A 15073-nucleotide genomic window follows, 5' to 3' on the forward strand; every position below is an offset into this window, starting at 1 on the left:
AGCCAGTTTGAGGAAGTGTGTGATAAGTGCGCAAAGCATTTATATTTGCAGGAAATATGAAGTAATAGGCTACATTTATGGGGAATTATGAGGGTGTTTTGGATTCATGGTGATGTCCTCCTCACACACGAGGTGCTGGCTCATTTTGTTTTATTTAAGGAGATGCTGGACATAAGAGTTTGTCTAAAGCAGCGTCTTGCCGTCTGCTGTCATGGGCACGGCGCCGGCGCAGTTCTGCCGTTCCCTTGTCCCACGTCTCACACACTGCAGCATGTGTCCCTGCTGTCTCCCGGTTGTCTCCCTGCTGTCCTAATGTGCACACATCACGTGAAATAAAACGTAGGCTATGGTTTCCAGAGCATTAAGCCATGGTTAAGCGCAGGTAAATATAGGAAAAAGGCCTTTGCAATTTAGCAAATGTTTAATGACAGGGCAATTTACACCTGTGTCTCTGCTGCAGCGACTCTCTCTTAGTCTGCTCATTATCGGCTCATGTTTAGGTTAATCTCTTTCTCACTTTGCTTTCCTTACATGGGGAAACGGAGGAGTCTTTCCCGTCTGGCTCATGACTGAAATCCTACACATGTAAAGTGTTTTCAAGTTAAGTTATAATAGATCACAAATTTAACGTGAAAGTCAGTTTTTGTTCGTATGCACGCTTTATAAATGAGACAGACCCCTGACCAATAACTTTGTCAGGTGGTTTTACAAGTTTACAAGTTTAATGCCATAATACGGAACAATGTAGGCTAAGCAATTACATCTACATATTAGGCTGTAACTAACGACTGCAGATGAGTCTAACAATTATTCTTTTGATTAGTCAATTTGTTGTTAAGAACACTAAAGTGATGCCGTTGGAGGATCCTGGTGGAGCATATTCATGGACAAAAAAGTGATTTAATTGAATACACAAAGTCTACACCACAGAATTGCGGCTCAATTTGAGTCATAAATCAACTTATAGACCAGTCGATAATAATTTAAATAATCGATTAGTTGCGATTAATCAATTCACTTCACTAGCCGACCATGAAACCGAGAAGTTACATTGAAATGCAACTTTAAATCTTTGTTTTGAGCCATTTTTTCTTTACAGCATTGTCTTAACGCAGTATATATTTCCACGATACTTCAAAGATAACTGTTGGAGCTGCTCTTACAGTGTTGTTTGTTTGTTGCACTGGAGCTGAAAACAAGCCTCACTGGTGTAAGTCACACTTCAGTAATCCGTTCCCTGGCCTATATCAAATGCTGCGCTCAGTAAAGCCCAATTGATTCCTGGAGAAATGAAAGGCTGGCAGAGCGTTTTCACCCTCATCCTATAGCGCAGAGACAGAAAATATCAGCACACTTTGATGAGGAAGTGTTCATAATCTATTCACGGACAAGCAAATACTCTACATAGACAACGTTCAGAGACTCGCCGTGATGATGCGATGAAACAATTTGGCAAACAAATTGCAAAGTCAAAATGTCAGGCTGCGGGAGAAGAATGCGAGCCAGTGCAACAAAGGCGCACTACAGCAGCTAACTGATTAGAAATAAATGATTAACCTGCCTAACCTGTCTAAGGGGCACGTTGTACTTTTCATTTGACATGTTAACAAGATAAATAATCTAATCATCATATCTGCGCCCCAAATCAGTCAAAAATAAGACATTATCATGATCATGAATGCATTTCTCAATAACAGTGGCTGATGATGGCACCAAGGTGACCTGGGTTAATTAAAAGTGCATCTTTCTTCAGCCAATTAAATGCTCCTGTTGTATTTTGATGTCAGAGTGAAAAAAGTATGAATAAACTGGGGTAAATGGTCTTCGTAGACAATATGGAGTCTGTGAACATAGTCTTAGTAACGACACTTCTTTTATTCTCTCTTCAGAATGTGCATAAGGATAGTTAGTTCTAATGTTCTGTTCATATCTGGAACATTTCTCAGAGCTTTGACCCCAGATATAATTGATTAGTGCATAAAAAGCTAAGGGCCATTTAAAACAGTTTTAGAAGGCTTTATTTTACTCTTTGTATAGCCACGTTTTCAAGTCTTTTAGTGCAATCAAAAATATTATTCCGTCTGTTATTCCATTTTCATTGATAATACCAGAAGAGGATGTTATTGAACACAATGTAACTCAAATTGACCTACATTTGTAAGAATATAGACTTGTTTAGTGTTTGGAAACATAAAAGTGGTTTTAAACACATTAGTGAGTGTACATTTAGCAATATTCTAGCATTGCATTTTAGTTTGTTGCTGAATGAGGTTTAAAACTGTCTGGATAATGTGCACTGACAAGCATGAATTAGTCAACTTATGATTTTGAGTGGATTTTAAAAGATTTATTCACAGAAGTATGATGTGTGATATATCTTGAGATTTGAATTGTGAGTTTAATCCGAGATAAATAGACACAATGTTTACTAGTAGTTTTCTGTATACATTTTAATTGTATATAATTGCATGTTCTCCTGTAATCTAATAATCACTACTAATAATGACATCACAATTTCATTTTCTACCATGAAATCACTCCTGGACGAAAAGGGACTACACCAAATCACATCATAATTCAACCCATTCAAATGCATCTGCCGTTATTCAGTACGTGCACGTTGTTGGTTTTGAATTCTCTTCAGTGTGAGCGGTAGGTCCCAGAACAAACATCACAGTTCAAATGTGTTCAAATGTGTGCGTTTTCCTCTGTGTTTGAACTGAGGCAACGCGCCCTTCCCGTAGAGCTATCTGCAGTATTTGTCTAACCATTGTCCTTTTTGGAGTGTGTCTGTGTGAGTTTTGGCGTGACGTAATGCGGCCGGCCCGTTCGGGATGGCTCCGTCACAGCCTTGTGCTGACCTCCACAGTGCAGCCCAGGGGAACCTTCACAACACATTTGGCTTCTCATTTTCAGTGCAGCAATGGCCGTCCCCTCCGATCTGTCAGCGCGGCGCTCTAGTCTTTCTACATCACGTCTCCCCTCCTCCTCCTCCTTCTTATCTCTGATCTGACTAAATCTACACAAACACACACTATTATTCACTATCTTTCCCTTTTGGTTGCTTGTAAATCAGTGCTTTCTCAAAAAATAAATGAATTGAATGCCTCATTAAAGCCCAGCGTTGGTCTGTAGAATGGATACATCCTGGGTACGATAATCTGACCCACTCCAAGACACTGCAATCATGTGGTTTATTGTGTATTACTTAATGCTTTATCTTAAATGTTTGCAGTTAACACACATTTTATGATACTTACTAGCTCTTATTTAAGACTAAATGCAGGAAAGTCATGGGATATTGTGGCACTGAATGTTCTGTACATGTGCTTTTGTCACAATATCCAATATCCAGATCCTTTTCAATTATATAAACCAGATTATTTAAAATCTTTAATCGTTTTCATTCATATTGTCTAATAGTATAATTATTATCCAGCATAATTCCTCCATTATGTGACCAATTTTATTAAATCAAACTTTATGAACGATAAAGAAATGTTAATTGGACATAAACCACCATGACAAAAAGTACTTTACATTTAGTTTTACTACTATTAGATTTAAATGACTTAATTTTGACATAATTATATTTTTTTTAGTTTTTATGATTATATTGTGACCTGAATAATTACATGACTGAATCATTTTAACATCCCTACTTTGGAAAGCACAATGACTAACTTTAACAACTCAAAATGGAGAATTTTCTAAGTAATAAAAACATATTAATCGATTCATAAATACAATAAGGTGCATGTTGCTTCATAATACCCAACATCTCTCTTTTCATTGCATCATACAATCCTTTTATCCCTCAAAGGTAAAGAATCTACAAAAACCATACTGACCTTTGCAGGATTTCTCATAAAAATCTATATTTATTAAAGCACTCTTAGTTAGCGGCATTTCTCACAATCCCTTTCAGCATCACCAAATGCCATTTTGGCCTCACAATAAGATGTCCTTCCATTGCCAGTTTGCATTATCTCATTCCTGCACAACCAGTTTGTTTTCCTGTTAAACCAACCAAACAGAGCTGAGGTTATTTAGTGATTGCACGGCCATTGTAAACACATTTGTATATCCTTCTCAATAACACACCATGATGTCAGGGCTGCGGTATGTTGCTCAAACCCTTACAAATGTGGTACTGCACTCCTCTGATGTGTCAGGGACAAAACCGCTGCCTTCACTGCCCTCCAGAAAACACAACCTGACTAACAATGCCGACTATACCTGCATACCTGAACTCAAGACTTCAAAGCAAAAGCCCAGAGCAAAGGATTTCTGTTTGCATTTATCACACAGTATCTGGCGAGATAGTAGTGTGTGTTGTTGCTGCAAGGGGACTATTGTGCCAAGCCCCCGGACCTTCCCTTATCTCCATTATATGTTTTATACACAAACAAATGGTAGTAAATTGAGACAGAATCTGGAGTGGGCGAAAAACAAGCTCTTGGATACAAAATATGAACTGTGTGGCAGAAAATGGTTTACCTTGACTGCTATAAAAATCTCCCCATGTGCTCTAATGTGAGTGAAGCTGTGAAAGCCTGAGGGGTTGTGAGGCTTAATGAGACTTACAGCTTCCACTGGTAGATGGTGACAGGAGGGTTGGCATCGGCTCTGCAGGTCAGCTGTACGTTTTGACGATTTAGGTACCAGTTCCCATCGAAGCCCTCGATCTTCACCTCAGGCTCATCTGCCAAACAAGACAAGCTAAAGTCAGACCAGCACCTATTATAAAGTAAAACAAATGTTATGTTATGTTAATACATATTATTTGGGGGAATAAAGCTGTGCAATTCATCCTCTGCCAGTAAAAACAAGCGGTTTGGAGCTGACTTCAGACTGCAGAGATACATTTAACCAATTAGTTGTGTTAAAATGACATTGACACAATGTCAGTCTTTTTTAAGTTCAGAAAATGAATTTCGAAAGCCACTTGTATTTATCTTTAAAAAGGAAAAAAAAATATATACATAAAAATACTGTGATTTGAATGCTATGTAAAATGTATTTTGGGGCTTTTTGCGTCACCATAACAAAGGTTAACCAAACATAAAAAGGCTTCAACACTGGTTTAAACTAACATACCATAATAAAACAAGTATTGTACGCCACAGTTTGATGTAAGAAGAAAGAAAAAAAGCTCCTCTTTAAAAGTCTTAAGATGAACACAATTAAAATGGCATCACACGCATTCATACACCGATGTAACAGACTGTGGGGGCGAGGAGGGTTAAGTGTCTTGCCCAAGGAAAATACAACAGTTTTCTTTTAATACATGTTTTAATTACCTTAAGATACATAAATAATATGTTTTACATTTTGAATACAGTCACAAGTCCAACCTTAAACTTACAGCAGTCGTTTCTTTGTACGTTACTCTTCATGTATGCTCTACATCTGAGACACATACGGATACGCTTAGAGGCTTCTGTCCGATGTGTTGTCCGTCATTTGGCTCGTATTAGATTTGTCTGCTCACAGCTTTTGAATGCTTTGCGGTGCTGTACAAGTCCTGACCACTGGGAACAGCAGTGAACACAGCACCACCAGCTGGAAGCTCAACTTTCTACAAACAAGCTGCATAACAAATAATATCCAACCCTGTTTTCTCGGATGTAAAACCTGCCGTAGGCGCCTCCATGTTTGTTTTTCTAGTTGCACTTTTTCTTCCGTTTTAGTCCATTCTGTATCTGACTTTGTGCATCCTCTGGTGCTTTATTACGGCCTTGACATTATAAATGATAGTAAGTATAAATGTATTGACGGTAAACATGTTTCCAGCTGTTTACGTACGAAAATGCCCCATAAATGAGCCGTAAAACATTTCTACAAAACAACGCAGGACTTACATTGCACATTGAGCACCACGCTCTCTGTGATCTTCTCGCTGCGGTACGTCACGATGCAGGTGAGTTTCTGCTTGTGCGTCTCTCGGCTCGGGATCACCATGTAGTTGCTCCTCACCGTCACCGTCCCGTTCTGGTTTCGGGTCTCCTGGAACGTGGCCTCGCCCTTCAACCGGGTGTCCCATCTGATGATGCTCGGAGGCTTGCCATTGGCTGACACACAGGTCGCTACTGTTGTCTTGCGCTTCTGTGGCCTGGCTACAATGGTGGGCGACGTGAGGGTCATGCGGGTCAAAGGTCGAGCTGAATAAAAGAAAAACATAGATAATAATGACAGACTGCAACAAGAGGCATGTTTTTTTCTTGACATTTCTATTTCTCCGACACCTGCTGGTTGTCTGTGGTTTGATCAAAACACTAAATTAAACAAAAGAGGCCCCGGATAAAAAGATACTCAAATCAGATTTTGCCTCTTTGCCTTCATCCTCAAAGCAAAGGCAGTTGTCAAAGCTCTCTCAAATGTAGCACGCACTTGCCTACCCAAATGCACACTCATCCAATTTGAATCCTTTTGTGAGATGCCAATTAGCAATCTACTTTTTAATACTTCAAACGAAGGGGCTTGAGCTTAAGCAAGTGCACAAGTGAAAGAGACAGGGCTAAGAAGAGGGCTTTTGAACACAACAGCACTGGTGATCTGCACGGGCTGAGATAGGGATTGACATGGCAGCCTCTGTGACTCACAAAAACATTGAGATGAGGTACTTCAACTATAGGGGCTTTGTCTTCTGGTGTGGCCTAATGGAAAAAGCGCTAACACTTCATTACCAACTAGTTCTCTGATAAACGATAGGGCGCAACGTTATCAAAGCGGCATCTTTTCGAGATAAACTGCATCAAAGTCACTTCTGATTTTCCGCTCGAGATACGATTATTCGTGACAAATTGCACACTCTGAAGTGGTGTCATTGATTTATGTCTCACCTGGCATTTTTATTGACTCATAGCTGCCACAAATTCCTCATTTTATAAAAAGCTATATTCACTAATGTGAGATTGGTGTTGAATGTCACATCACTTCAGAGACCAGAACATACATTTGTCAAATAGAGTTGTACTCCTCAGATGGGTGAAGTAGCATTTACTGGTGTAACAATGCAGGTGAACAAGAAAGTTAAAATGATCTTAGAATCTTAGTGTACCCTGGGGCTCAGACACACAAATCATGTATGAAATGATCTTAAACTTTCAGTATTATTTGTACATAGTGCTTTCTAAAGACACCATGTCTTCATGTACGACTCAAAAAACTGTTGGAATAAGGTCTAAGTAGTTATTTTACAAAACATCTTTCCATATGACTGACATTAGTTCAATCACACTGTGTCACAGGCCAAGACATTTCATCTGGACAAGGTTTTAAGCCATGACTTTGGCTCCCATCCAAGAGTCTTTCTCAATTCTGAGGAAAACTGAAAAGGTATCTAAGCTTAAGCACTCTTGAGCAAACCTCTGTTACTATGGACCACTCCTGGATGAATCAAGATTAATATTAACATATACCAACACATAATACAAATCACAGCATTCAAGAGTCAGGGATGAAAACCATAAACTCTAAATTGCTCACCAAAGACAGTGAGGTTGACCATGTTCTCCCGGTTCCCTGCAGGAAACGTGGTGTACTCGCAGATGTACGCCGCCTCGTCGGACAGCTGCAGGTTGGAGAAGACGATGGTGGTGTCTTCGAGCGAGGGGGTCCGGTGGCGCACTGCAGCCTGTTTGAAACTAACCCGCTCCTTGTACGGGGGCAGGACGGACACTCCCAGGGCAGGGTTGGCAATGGCCACGTTGTGCTTGGTGCCATTGAGGACCTTCTGCCAGGTGACTTGAGAGATCTTGACCGGCGGGTTACTGTTGATGAAAATGCAGCGCAGTTCTACTTGGGAGCCCACGAAGCCCGACTTACTGGAGTCCATCTGTACCATCTGTCCGTTGCCAGCTAGAGAAAACACAGAGAAAAAAAAAGTAGGAGTAAATTACAAGAAATTGGAGTTCAAGTGTTCAGAAAGTTTCAGGGCTGTTTGAAAAGAATGTTCTGAAAGTCAATTTGGCCCCGGAGTACAATGAACTGGCAGTCAACTTTATGGATTATGTGGCAATTTACAGGGCTGTGAACCTGTCTATAAAATATAAGATAAGATAAGATAAGATATTCCTTTATTGTCCCACATGGGGAAATTTCATTGGTGCAACGCAGGTAGATACAGAGGTAGATACAGAAGAACAGATCACTTATAGGAAGTCTGAATATGCATCTAGAAAGACAGCGTAAAGATTTATGAAATGTTTTTTTCAGTAATTGTAACGGACAATACCTGCAGTACGTTTCAAAAATCCTCTTACATCCCAGTAAATCAATATTTCCTAGCGCTACAATTCTCTGTAAACAACATACTGTCTGCATGTCTTACTTTTGTGAAACACAGGGCAGACGTTATTAACACAGCGGGCACAAACACAACCTTTCCTTTGTCCATCTGGGTCTATCTCTAATGCGATGGGCGGAACGGGCAACACATCCACTGCATCACTAACGAACGAACGCACAAGGCCATCGTCTGCAGAGCTGCCCTCCTCTACCAGGCAACATGCTGACCGCCCATTGTAATTTTAATTACTTTTTACTCTCAAATACCTCAGTGATTGCCTGGAGCTTCTATTAAAGAAACAATGTGGAGCTGCATGTAAGCTTTCAAAACAGCGAGAACACACAGCAATTAAGCCATTCTACTATTTGAGCCTGTGAGGAGGGTAAAAAGGTTAATTAGTAAGAGCAGACCTTCCCCGTTCTTTATAAGGTCTATTAGTTAATGCACTGCACTTGGCCACATCTTGGGTTAGATGTTGTTATATTTTACAAAGGTACAGATCCTGTTTCATGTTGAGGGCAGCGCCGCATATGTCCAGACAGGTCTAAAAGCTTATCATTATGCTAATTTGACTTCTGCTCTTAAAGATATTGAGTCATTTACAAGCACAATTGCAGTCTTCTTATGAGGTTCTAGCAGTCCATTTATGAGCGTTTTATTTCTCTGGCACATGTTTTAATCCAAAAGCCCTCACACGATTTCTTATTTTTCATCCAAACTACTGTTTCAAGACTTTTTTTGTCCTACATGAATGTTTAATGTTTCTATTTCTGTGTTAAATGTTATGATTAGGACAAGTCTCCATCCCTCTCTGACAGCAAGCCTCTGGACAAGTAGGCTAGAATGACAATGATAAAGTCACAGTTAAATTTAGATTGTGTTCCAAGAGTCAGTCATTCTTCAAAGAATTCCATTTGTGAGGTGGAATTGAATTCATACCATCTTGGCCCGATTTCAGTTCCGGTCAAAATGCACTGCAATAACTTCTAGGACCGTCAATAGGTAATTGTTCCTCTACACGTTATGTTATATAATGAATAGTTCTTCTACATTTTCTGTGTTAGGTCATTCTTAAAATCTTCCTATACGTGAGAAGGAAGTGAATCAATGCCATGTTATTCACAGCCCAATGGCAGTTACACTATATTTAAGTCCATCATTTTGAACCATGCGTCAGTGCATCGCTCGAGGGCACCTGCATGCGTGTCTTCACCTCTCTTTGTTGCCTAAGACTTATTTCTGTTTCGTTCCAGGTGAAGTTGTACGATGCCCCATTTCCTGGTCCAACAACCGCCGTGCCTTGTATTTATAGCAGAGCCAAAGCTATAATTATCTCCTATGGATGGGGCAGGATCCACAGGAAGATTGGCCAGCAAATTTCTCTGTTAATCACGCTGGACTCATAAACCCAAGTCATAAACACAAAAAAAAATATGCCGCAACCTCAAGTGGAGAACCAGCCTAGCAAAAAAATACAAAGTACCTCTTAAAAATGGAGTGAGTGCATCAAGATGATAGATAATAGCTGTGTTTGGGAGATAAAGTTTCCACGGGGGCTGTAAAATGTACGCCGGTGAACTGCGTTTACGAGTACCGCTACTGAATACAATATCTGATCGTGTCTATCTCCGCCTTTGCAAAGGAGTGAAAAGAGGGCGGTGTGTGTGAAGCCCGTCAATCTCACCAAACAGTGGCAGCTATTCGAAAGCTTTGACTCAAGATAAAATAGGAGGGAGGGAGACAACAGAAGCTGCACAATGGTTATCATCGTTCAGGCACAATGTGAACACCAAGGATTATTTCTCCAAGCGGGAAAACAAGTCGACTGAAATTAGAATAAATGGGTAAAACTGTTAAATGACTGAGTTACATTTTCAAAACTGCAGTTCTTGTGGGATATTATTGGTTGAAAGTTGTCAGTATTTAGCCAAATTAAAGAAATAGGGCTGTAAAACGATGTAAACGCAGATACTAATCGATACTGACAACATTATCAAAATAATTTACTCATTTGAAGCATCCATACAATCCAATATTACATAAATAGGGCTAAATTTAACCATTTGTGTCGTCTTGATCTGTATCAGAAATAATATAAGAACAAAAAATAATACTATACTAAACTATACTAATATACTGTGTTGAAAATGTCATTATGTGGTATAAAAATAGGTATCAAGCCATTTCCTTAGTATCAAAATTGAGTTTGAAATGTTTTGTACCAGTAGAAAGAGCAGTGGCAATACAACAAATAATGCTGGGATGAAGAATGAATACTGACTAACTTTTACACAGCACATCTACAAATAACAGGTAGTGACAATATTACGTTTACTTAACCCCATTGCAAGGCCATAACGGGAAAACAATATATTTTCCAATCTTTTTCACAGCAGCATCTATGACTTTACCCGACCAACACCCCATCAAACCGACACGCATTGAAATATATAAATAAATAAAACAATACGCTGTGTGCCTCTGAAAGTTACCGTCGGCGCAGAGGCTTCCATTTCCTTCAGAGGGGATCGGCGAGACCCCCTCTGTGGACATTTAAACTTGAGGGATTTGGGAATGACAGATTGATTTGCTAATGCAGTTTGACAGGAGCGACTGGCAACCTTGTCATCTGCACCTTGAGAAACACCTGTGTCCTCCGGCCGACGCTGTACTCCATCTGATCGCAGCGTAGATTACCACTCGTGGCAGATATGGCATGGTCTTTTTTGAAAGAGCAACACAATTTACAGGGTGACAACAGCAGTTAAAGTTTAATCTGGAGTTGGGTGATGCTTGTATGGTGGGGCGGGGGGGGGGGGGGGGGGGGGGGGGGGACGTCAGCCAAAGTTCTCACAGAAACGTTCCTTGAGTGTTAAAATAATAGACTCTTTGCAAACAGAACGATTATGTTTCAAGGATTGTGGCCAAGAGCTCGTCCGCGGTGCATTTAAATGGCATTAGCGAAATAGTGAAACAAATAAATAAAGTGAGATTAATAAAGTCAGTGTTTTCATTGGGGAATTTTCCATTGTTTGTCAGATTGAGTAACATAAATGAATGGTTCTTGATCACTTGAACAATTATAGCGGTGGGCAATTTATATATAAAAATGCTGTTTTAGAGTTTTGCAAAATTTTGTATTTAATGTAAGTATTTAATTTATAGTAAAAAAAAAGAAATCTGTAGAATAAAAATTAAAATGAAAGAAATTACGGCACTTTTGTGATAAACTAATTTGTCTGATTATTAAACATCAACTAATACATTTAAAAACAATTTGGATTGACATAATATCATTTGAATATCGTAATCGGGACACACCCCAAAGAATATCAACATATTCCTTTTTGTCAATATCGCCCAACCCAAATAACCACAATTAATTCAAAAGTATAGAATTAAAACTATGTATGTATTAGTATTTTCACAATACTAACATTTCAAACTTGATTTCGATACCAAGGGAAATACTCGATTCTCGATACAGATTTCGATACCACAACAATCCACAATTTTAGCACAATAAAACACAATAGACTGACATTTTCAACATAAAATAATTGTACTTTCTTTATTAAACCATGTGGTCTTATACTAGTTCTGATCAAATCTAAATATCCTTCTTTGTCTTGATTATGTGATTTATTTTGTATTGATACTCGCTCAAATAAGTATCAAGATTCAATTCGTTATCTATTGGGTATCAATCAGATTGTTGATACTTTTAGCCAACATTAGCACATATATATGAGTGTAATGTTCTTAAGGTCACAGTAAATGGAAAGGATCAGGAGGCTCCATCGTGGCCTGGTGCGTCTGTGAGAAAACGTCCATCTCCGTCCTCACCATACTCTTACTCACACCGCACCACATAAACACTGTTGGGCAAATGGAAACCAGAGCAATAGGCATAATTACATAGCCGCAAAGCCTTGGCCGCCGCCAGAAAGGGGCTGGGGGCCTCCACCTGGACCCTTTCACTCGAGGACTACATGAGCAGGCCTCAGAGCAGCTCAAGCAGAGCCATAATTATAGACTCCACTACAGAGCAGCACAACCACGGAGCACCACGACCACAAACATGCGAGAGGAATTAGGAGAGCAGGGGCTGAAGCCATGTGTGAGTCAGAGCAAAAGAAAGACAAAGAAGTAGTGAGGGGAAGAGGGAGGAGCTTTAGAGGACATTTAGGGCTTTGTGATATTGAAAACACATGCAATTTGCCCTAAGTTTGTCCAATATTGCAACATGTCAAACCTGTTTTTCAATTGAAATTCCTACAGTATACATAATGTCCCCCACCATAGTTTCAGTTATTTGTGTACATTTTTCCAGTGTAGTGAGTGTTGGTAAATAATAAATAGAGAGACTAAACAGACTACAACATACATTTGATGATGTTCAAGCAAGTAAACTTCAGATAGGCAGGGGGCGATGTGTTGTATTAGTCATGGTTTTATTTCCGGTTTAGTCTTGCTTTAATCCTGTTTTAGTTCCACTTAGGTCCTGGTGTTGTCCCTGTTTTAGTCCTGGGTTAGTTCTTGGTGAAGACCTGGTTTAGTCTTGCTTTAAATATGATTTTATCCTTGGTTTAGTCCTGTTTTAGACTGTTTTAGAGTTTTATCGACAAATGTGACAAGACTGTAAAATTATGAACAAATATGACTTTATAATCTTGTATTACAACTTCAAAAAATGTCACTATAAACATTATAATTGATATTCAAATATAGCGTATCCTCAAAACAATGTTCACGATATTATAACATTTTTCAATATATATCGCTCACCTCTAACTTCTGACTAACGAGATCATTTTAGTATATTTTTCACTCAAATTATAACTAGATAAAAAGAACACAACTAGCAGTACATTGTGGAACCCATTGTAGTGAGATGCTTTGTATTGGGTGGCTTTGCCCTTCCACTGACAAGAGGAGGACATGGGACTGTCACGCTCCAATACACCTGACACTGCCTTGAGAGCTGCCAGTTACAAGAAACCAAGTAATAACATCCCATAAACAAAGGCAAAGTCTGTGTCCAAAAAGCAATAAAGCGAGCCATTTGAGCACGCCAGGCGAGCGCGCACACATTATAGTGCGACATAAAGGCGGCGATTAAAACAGATGTTGAGTTTGTGCGTCGACAATGACAGTCGTCCCGCTCGGAGACGTGCATGGTACACGGGGCTGGAATGGGATCTGTCTTCTGAAGGAACAAGAAACGTGCGCCTCTGATCAGTTTGCATATGGCGCTTTGGACAACCGACAGCAACAGCGTTCACGCAAAACAATAATTAAAGCTGTTGACGAAGATAATAATTCAGCTAAACAAAACCCCATTTAATTTGACTACCCAGGTGCTGTGATGAAATAAGCGCTGGAATACAATCATTTTTCAATTGTAAATTAAAAAAAAACTAATGAGACTAAAACGCGGGAACGCCACATTCACGCGGCACTTTTCCGCAGACTTTGCAAAGCGTATGAAGCTGTAATACAAAAGCTATGAATACAAAGAATTCCATTAATCAAACTCTACTTTGCAGCTCATTGTGCAACAAATGTGGAAGCTATTGTTTCTGTGTTCAGAGCTCATCTGGCCAAAACTCAAAAGCATTTAAGAAACAACGATTGACTTGTTCAACATTAGGAAGGCTCTACGCCAAGAGAAACCATTTGTGCCAGAGTCAGATGGAGTTCACAAAGCTTTGGAATTCATCATTCTAATAAGACTGAATGTACACGAAGAATAATCTAAAAGTGCACATTAAACAGACTTAAAGAATAGTTCAAATGTTGTTTCGATTCCTTGCGTGGGGAAATCCTCTAGCATTTCCAACACCCACAACAAGCACCGACATCCCTTTGTACTTTGATATTCAGCAAGTCTGAGTAGAGTTTCAGAAATATATTATTGAAAAAGAATATTAAAATGCTCTACACAGGGCAGAAATGTGTGTTTAGTCTCTTAACCTTTATTAAATATGTTTAGCCACTCCAGTCTGAAAACACATTTTAACCTTAGCAAATAGGTCAAACTTTATAACATCCCACTTAGCCTGAAGAGAGCGCCGCTTTAACGTTAGCTTTAGCTGGCAGTGCAGATCAATCTTTTGCATTTTTAGGATACACTTCGTGCCAGGATTGCTTTAAAACCTTAAACATGAAGACATATTATCTGCCACTGCTCTGATAGGCTTTGCTCGTGCTATTGTTACTTAAGTGGGATGCTGATAGATAAAACATGGCCTGAGCCTGGCAGGATAATGACTATTTAATGTAGTCCCAGTTCCCACGGCGATGGGACAGGGCTCTCCGTACCCCCTCTGCATGTTTGTGACAAATACCATCTTCTAATAGTTTTACTGTCTCATTTATTAGATGTAAGTTGTATTTAGAGTGATTCATGGTCGTCTGAACAATCGTTATTCTCCTACAATCAAGACGCTATTGCTCTGAAAATCCCTGTTTTCCCAAGCATCCAGGTCAATTTGTGACTGTCGCCTTTTTAACTAAATGCTAAATGATCCTTATGATTTATTCAAGGCCAGGTCACGGGGGCAGCAGTCTAAGCAGCTAGACTTCCCTCTCCCCTCACACTTCCTCCTGCTCCACCGGGGGATCTTGAGGCGTTCCCAGGCCAACTGAGAGACATAGTCCCTCCAGCATTTCCTGGGTCTTCCCCAGGCCTCTTCCCAGTGGGAGGTGCCCGCAACACAGGCATGTCCAAACTAAGGCGCGGGGGCCAAATGTGGCCCTCAGACCAATTTTCGTCGG

General features: G+C 39.8%; 1 protein-coding gene across 11 annotated transcripts in view; it reads right to left on the bottom strand.

Annotated features, from left to right (window-relative positions):
* nectin1b (nectin cell adhesion molecule 1b) overlaps positions 1-15073 on the bottom strand; it is a 165120-nt gene that overhangs the window by 90524 nt on the left and 59523 nt on the right. For all 11 annotated transcript variants that reach the window (XM_072453010.1, XM_072453013.1, XM_072453005.1 and 8 more), the window contains exons 2-4: positions 7492-7863; positions 5865-6164; positions 4588-4705 (exon numbers count right to left, since the gene is read on the bottom strand). In XM_072453010.1, coding sequence (XP_072309111.1) covers positions 4588-4705; positions 5865-6164; positions 7492-7863 — 790 coding nt within the window. The remainder of the gene's footprint in view (positions 1-4587; positions 4706-5864; positions 6165-7491; positions 7864-15073) is intronic.

Source organism: Eucyclogobius newberryi, unplaced genomic scaffold, assembly GCF_026437365.1.
Source record: "Eucyclogobius newberryi isolate DKJ021-1_F unplaced genomic scaffold, fEucNew1.0.hap1 SCAF_10, whole genome shotgun sequence".
NCBI lineage: Eukaryota > Metazoa > Chordata > Actinopteri > Gobiiformes > Gobiidae > Eucyclogobius > Eucyclogobius newberryi.